Source organism: Haliaeetus leucocephalus, unplaced genomic scaffold, assembly GCF_000737465.1.
Source record: "Haliaeetus leucocephalus isolate CR32 unplaced genomic scaffold, Haliaeetus_leucocephalus-4.0 Scaffold162, whole genome shotgun sequence".
Taxonomy (NCBI): Eukaryota; Metazoa; Chordata; class Aves; order Accipitriformes; family Accipitridae; genus Haliaeetus; species Haliaeetus leucocephalus.
This window is the reverse complement of record NW_010972598.1, coordinates 6,848,736-6,856,043: the sequence shown is the minus strand read 5'-3', so window position 1 is coordinate 6,856,043 and position 7,308 is coordinate 6,848,736. Positions and strand designations below refer to the sequence as shown.

The 7,308-nt window shown below is 45.9% G+C and overlaps 1 protein-coding gene across 1 annotated transcript; it reads right to left on the bottom strand.

Moving 5' to 3' along the window:
• Positions 1 to 2,350: 2,350 nt before the first annotated feature.
• Positions 2,351 to 7,302, bottom strand: EXOC8 (exocyst complex component 8). The gene is made up of 2 exons (XM_010562655.1): positions 5,821 to 7,302; positions 2,351 to 4,943 (listed from the first exon to the last, which is right to left on the bottom strand). The coding sequence occupies exons 1-2, from the start codon at positions 7,087 to 7,089 to the stop codon at positions 4,335 to 4,337; spliced, it is 1,878 nt and encodes a 625-aa protein (XP_010560957.1). The 5' UTR covers positions 7,090 to 7,302; the 3' UTR covers positions 2,351 to 4,334.
• Between the last annotated feature and the right edge of the window lie 6 nt (positions 7,303 to 7,308).

The following is a 7,308-nucleotide window of genomic DNA, read 5'->3' as shown; positions in this document are numbered from 1 at the left end:
CCCCTGTAACCCCCCCCCCGGTACCAAAACCTTGCCACGCAAACCCAATACACGCAGCTCTTGAACCTCTGAGGAAAAAGATGTGTCTATAGGCTATGCTTACAAAGCTCCCTGACAGATAAGCCCCATTCTGGATTTTATTTTCTTCAGAGAAAACACACAGGGAGTTTGCAGAAATACTAATATTTTTAAGTAAAAGGTAATCCAATTAAAACATAAGAGTTGTGCAGCAAAGAGAATGTAAAGAGTGTCTAAGTTACAAAGATTGGTGCTGGGGATCTTCTGCATTATTGTGCTGGTGTGCAAAGCTGCATTATGAGCACAAGCTCTCAGTGGAATTTCAGCCCAATATTGAAGTAAAATGACAAGAGGTCACTCAGCTTGGCTTTGAGAAGTCATTAAGCTGAACATCTTACATGAGACAGCTGAAGCTGGGACAAGCCAATTTCCACATGTCTGCAAGGTCTTGCAGTCTAGCAGAGTGTCTCTCCGGCAGAACAAAAGGCACATGTTGGTACATACCTTTAGAAAAAGTAGAAAGCTGAGATCTTCTGCAGGATGCCTACCTATGGTACAGAAACACAGCAGGAAAGGAAAACACAGAGAATTAAGAAATTAACAGTACAAAAATTAGAAAAATGCAGAAGAAAAGCACTATCAAGGACAGAAAAAGAGTTGGCCCTAACATCCGAATCATTTGGCGCAGCATCTTCATTCCCCAATGTGCTACAAAAACATCCCAAGCCACGCTGCTGGGTAGCACAGCTTTAATGCCTGTGCCTGCCCAGAGCATACGGAGGTTTCAATGGACAGAACTCCACCTAGTGAGGAGATGGACTGTACTGCACATTCACCATTCAAGCATGAATGGACTCCAGTGACAAAATAATCTCTGGAAGGTGACAAACCCTACAGCATTATGCTGGTTACCCTGGTGTTAATAGTACCTCACATACCTACTCACCCAAAGTCCTATTAGCCTAGAGTACAGCCTCTCCTCGATTTGAATCGGGTACAATGCTGACAAACATTTTCTTCCAACTTCACCTTATTAAGCCACACGCTGACTTTGTAAGAACGTAACTGAAGTGACATCACTTGGCTTTCATTGCCTGGCTGCCTCTTATGTCTCCCTCACAAACAACTGACCTAAAGCTCTTTGACTTCACTGGAAATTTATCAGTGGACTTGAAATTTGAACCAACATCCTCTTTCTGATGATGATGTAATAAAAACAGAAATACACCACTAGTGTTGTATGTCCAAAAGTTTTAATACATGATCCTCACTGTTCAGAAAAGTTATTGCATTAAATTCTAATACAGAAATTCATCTGAATTAAAAAAAAAAATATCTTCAATTTACACATCACAATTTTGTCATAGCAGCTAAAGGAAACCAGATTTTATATGCAATTGTCTCAAAACAAAAAAAAATTATGACTAGTTTTTCCCCAAATCAACAAAACTGCTATCATATTATTCAGTAGTTACTGCAAATTCCAACTTGAACAACGCTATCCCCACAAGTGTACAGCTCAGGAAAAGAAAAGTGCCATTCCAAATTACTGTCTGCAAATCTGAAATTTATTAAACCATGACTCTCAGCACATGTTGACTTTTTCTGTTAACTGAATTAACACCCAAAGCGTGTTTAACTTAATTGCACATCATTTTCCTTAAGTTAGTTTGTCTTTTATTATGACTTGAATAGATTCACAAGTTACAAAATATCAATGCTACCTGCAGCAGTTTATACAAATCCACACCTGTTTGAATTGTGACGGGCACACGACCGTGATATTTGATCACCCAAACAAAAGGCCAGATTCCCCGATCCATTAAAACCGACATCCACGTAAGCCCGCTGCTCCATGGATGACGGCAGAGCCAAAACCAGTAGGCACCACATGCCGTAAATAGATTGATGAAGGGAGCGGTGACAGAAGCATAGCAGAACACAGGGCAGAATTACATTCTACATTTCATCCTCTGACGAGGATGAAGATGAGCTACGCCAGCTTGCAACAGAAGCACGAACAGGGCTCTCCCCCTATTCAATCTTCTGCCAGAGCTGGGAATTGGGAAACTACAACTCAGCTTCTTACACAAAATCCTCAAGCATCACAATAATCAGAGCCACGAGCTACAGTCCTACAGTTTACCCTGCTCTTGCACAGAAAAAAAAGAAAAAAATTACATAAGGCTCATCTGTATTTATTCTGCTTTCTTCTGCTGTAAAGAAAACAATAAAATATACCTGTCTTCAGAGAAAAAAAGCCCTCCCTTCTCTCCCTCCTCCAAAATACCTATTATCATGGACAGCTCTCATTTATAATCCACTTTAAAGTAAGGCCAGGTTACTACCTTTGCCCACTTTAAACAGGTGATACAGACTATATTCCTTTGATACACTTCACTAGGTTCTGGTATCAAAAATAGTTCACTAGTGAAATAACACCTGTGTGGCTCTCTCTTGGATGTAACATGTTCACAGAAGCTCTAACTCTCCCTGTCCCTTAAAATAAAACTATAGCTATTTCAGTGGTTTTCAATCAGTTTTAGCTAAGAGCAATGAGTTACCCTTTAAAACCATTTTGTATGGTTTTCTTCCGTGATTTGCTAGCAAAAGACCCAAACACTGGAAAGCAAGTGAGCAGAGACAGTAGGATGCTTTGCAAAATCCGACAGTTCAAAAGGCATCCCAAGAGCAAGAGAACGGAAACTAGCCACTAAAGTGAAAACTGCATTGAACTAGCACTGTGAAAATAGGGAGAAACAAAGAAGCTCCAGTATAAGCAGTTATGCAGAGTGTTTTACTAGCGATATCTTTTCTTTGTTCAGGCAGTCACAAAGCATTCATTACCATGATACAAATTGCAAAAGCTTTCATTTTAAAGTGCAAGAGGAATAGGATACTCAATTATTCCAGTTAAGAACACTTATTCAGAGTCTAATACATGGTGACTTAGCCATAACATGATTTTCTCACAACTAAGAAGTCTGCACTAAAGGGGGAGAAGTTTACACAGCTTAGAAGGTGATGCTGACAGCGCTCTAAAGCCAGCCTTTACACAAGACACTGCCTATTTTATTTTCAGAGACACATACTGAACGAGATAGCCATCACCATTCAATCTAAACATACAGGCATCTGCATAAACTTCTCCCATCTACATTAGCATTCCCAACCAAATACAGTCCTTGTGCTTTCTGCAAAAAAAGATAGTTCTTCTTGGTTATTGCTGTGTTACAGGAAAAGATACCAATATTTGCAGGAGAGACAGAGTGTGAATTTTGAAGATCACATAATTTACAAAAAGCCTCACACCCAGTGTCTTCATCCTGTGCTGTTTCTGTACAGCAAAACTAGCATTCTGTTTCTTCCAAATGAAACAGCACCTTCAGACCCTCTCCCTGCCCTGCACATCTCAAGAGCATTTATGCCTCTTCGCTATGGTTTCTACCAGTAGGTAATGGCCTGTAATGCATTTATGACAGCACCTCAAGCAAGAGTGCACGCTTCATCAAATAGACTTGACCCCAATGAAGTCCATGAGAAAACAAGGAAGGGGAACACAAAGGGGAAGGGAAGAGTTATTCTCACTTCTCCTCTGAAGGGAATAAATGTTTCTGACAGCAGAAGGTTTGCTTTCAGAGAGCTGTAATTTAAGCCGACAGCCAGCTTATTAAACAGAAGAAGCTGCTTCACCCAAACAGAAAAAACTATACAAAACACATTTTAAATTTAGATCTGCCTCTGAAATGAATAGAGAATTTGAATGTTGGAGAAACTTAAGAGTCTGCATTGCTACCAAACAAATCAGACTGTGCAAATCCATGTTGTTTATCTGCAGTGCTGAGTCACATCTGGATGGTAGACATGCCTTACCGAATACCACACCCTGGGAGCATTTCAGCACTTCCCCTCCTACCAGAACACTGCCTTAAAAAAAGAATTCCTACTGTGGCGTGATGAGAAGTGATCTTTTCCTGCCATACGGTGTACATATATTTAAGACTTTCACAAACATTTGGCCAAAAATTGTTTGTTACAGTATTTCTCAAGTCACAAAGACTACACAAGCCATTCTTACAAGATATGCCGTCCAAGGACACGTGACCGCGACCTTACTTCTCGCTCCCCTACCCCATCCACCAAAAAAAGCGTTCCATCCTTGCAGGCTTTGATTCTAAGTCTTCAGCTTCTGGAATGCAGCAGTTAGACTTCTGCATTTTTCAGGGACTCAGAAAAAACATTTAGTTCATATATTCAATGTACAACATTTTCAGTAAGTGCTTTCACACTCTGTTCGTAAGAACAGTTAGGTCACTTCACACCACCGAAGTGGTACTTTCCGGATTTACACGCATCAATCTTGAAGCATTTCTCAGATCCTGTAGCTGCTTGGCTGGCTTTCCAACTCCTTCCTCAAACCTTTTTTCCACAACAGGAAGGACAGTTTCATACAGGAAGGACGCATTCTGCCTAATGAATGCTTTTTTCTCAGGGTCCTGTTCACATCGTAAACTGTAATCAACATGCTGGACAGCCACCAGGATGATTTCCACAAGACTCTCCAAAAGAACCATATGCAGCTCTGGAAAGTAAAGCTTTAATGCTTCCTCCAAGAAGGCCATAGTCTGCTTGGTGAAAGCTACTACAGTATAGCTAAGGTTCACCCAGCAGTCATCACCTGTGTATTGGTCAAAATTGCCTACCCCGCAGCTCCTCATCTCCTCCCTGAGTTTCCCCAGCGCCTCTGGAGTCATTAGGTTCATCCTTCTCCACATCTCCTCAGAATTGCGGTGCTTGGTGGCCTCGATGATGATATCCTTGTAGCTCTGTAAAGCACCTTTGATATCCTTTACCAGAAGGGCATGAATGATGAAGGTGAGATCCAGTCCAATCTCGCTAAGCTGCTTGCAGTGCTCCTTAGCTACCTTGGGTATTAACGAAAAGTGAAGGGTGTTACTAGTGTGCAGGTTCCCTTTACATCTTACACATTGACCAAACTCATCACTCTCAGAAAACGGGGAAGTGTTAGTCATACTTCACTTGTTTCTCCTGCTTTAAGAAATTCCTTATTAATGAGAAATTAATAACTGAAAGAAAAACTCTGCTTGTCAAAAATACTCTGGACAATCACATTACAGCCCACACGCTTTTTTTTTTCTTTTTTTTTTTTCTCTCCCTGTTACCAGCTGAAAGAAACCATAACCTCAGAAATCTAGTCTTGCAAAAAATTATGGAAATGTAGTCCAGGACAGGCTTGGAAAACAAACAACAAGTCTTCAAATACTCATTGTTCAGATACAGCTTATGTAAATTCTAGGACCTCCTACTGGTTAAAGGCAAATTAAGAATAAACACATTTTGCATTTCTGATAAAGGCAAGGTTTTTCTTGCTGTATATTTTCATCTTTCATTCTTGCACTGTGAGACACTGGAACAGATTGCCCAGAGAAGCTGTGGATGCCCCATCCTTGTAAGTGCTCAAGGCCAGGCTGGATGGGGCTTTGAGCAACCTGGTCTAGTGGAAGGTGTCCCCGTCCATGGCAGGGGGGTTGGAACTAGGTGATCTTCAAGGTCCCTTCCAACCCAAACCATCCCGTGGTTCTATGATCTTAATGCTTCCCCCTGTTAAACTGACAAAAAAAAACCCAACCCCAAACAAATATTAACCTTTCAATGCAGGAAACCTCTCTGGAGACCCACTCAAGAGTCAACAACTAAACTAGGGCTAGAAAAGAGGATTTACAAGCTTTGCAGCCTTTGTTTCGGCTATCATGTCGCACCACCCTCTTTGGGCCCTCTTACCTTGACGCACTCTGCTGCAGTTGACAAACTCTCTTTACTATCAAATACTTGCTTACTGAAGGCATCTACAAACATCCTCATGGAAGAGCGGGCCCAAACAACGAAGGCCGAGTAGCAGCCGTTGTTGCCAGCGAAGTCCGTCTCAAACTCTCTCGCCGTCTCTAGGAGGCTGGTGAAGAAGACGTGGCAGAGCTTGTGGATGTAAAGCAGCGTAGCACCCTCGATGCGCAGCTGTCGGATGGCCGTCTGAACCGCGGCCGCCCGGTTCTTCAGGAAGAGCTCACACGCCTTGGTGGACTGGCCCAAGCGAATGAGCTGGGACACGGCTCGGCGGGTGGCCCGCGGCCCTCCCCGCAGCGAGCGGTCTGGAGACAGCTCAAACACCAGCACGTCTGTAAGCTGCCGGACCCGCTCATCCACCTTGGCCCGCAGCTCCTTCACGGGCTGGCTCACAGGCTTGTCCCCAAGGTACTCGTTGAGTTTGTCCAAGAGGTCCACCGCCCCCTCGAAGTCCCGCTGAGCGATGCAGACGTCCAGGTCCTCAGGCAGCTCCTGGATCCACTCAAGTGAGAGGTCGACCACCTCCTCCTCAGCAGAGGGCTCTTCTTCCTCCTCCTCCTCATCATCCTCCTCGAAGGGGTTGGTGGATTTGGGGGGCGTCGGGGCAGGCCGGGGCAGGGCCTCCTGCTCCAGGCGTCGCTTCTCGCTGAGGGCCCGGTTGCGCTTGGTCTCCTCCAGCACCTCCAGCCACTCCTTCTTGATCTTGGCGTTCTCGGCCTGGAAGATGCGGCTCTCGGGGAACATGAGCAGCTTGAACATGTCCTTCATGGGGGGGTTGTCCTTGACGTTGACCACAGCCAGCCCGTCGAGGGGGTAGAGGGCATCGTAGCGGTAGGCGCCGCGGCGGTTGGGCAGGGCGGTGGCCACCAGCAGGCAGTCGTTCATGAGGAAGGCGTGCACCCGCTGGATCTGCGCCATGTGGTCGGCGTCGTACTCCACCAGGTCGCCGTTGTAGACCAGGTACTTGCCGGGGCTCTCGGGCAGGAGGTCGCGGCAACCCTCCACCTTCTCCAGGAGGGTGGTGAGCGTGCGCTGCCGGCCCTCTTCGCTGGCCGCCGCCTCCTTGGCCGACAGCGGTAGGAAGGGGTCGGCGGCGGCACGGCGGGCGCCCAGGGCGGGGTCGTCGCGGTCGGCCTGGAGGAGCAGGGCCTGGGTGACGGCCTCCATGATGCCCTTCTGCTCGGTGAGGATGTGGCTGAGCTGGTACATCTCGCTCTCCAGGTAGCTGATCTCCCGCGCCGTCTCGATGAACTGCCGGTAGTTCTGGTAAACGTTGCGCTTCAGGCTCTGGGCCGTCTCCTCGCTCAGCGCCTGGATGCGCTGCCGGTGCTCCTGCAGGTCCCGGTCTCCGTCCGACTGCTGCGACAGTTGTTTCACGTACTCCCCCGCCGCGAAACCCCCCGACTCCAGCTGCCGCCGCAGCCGGCT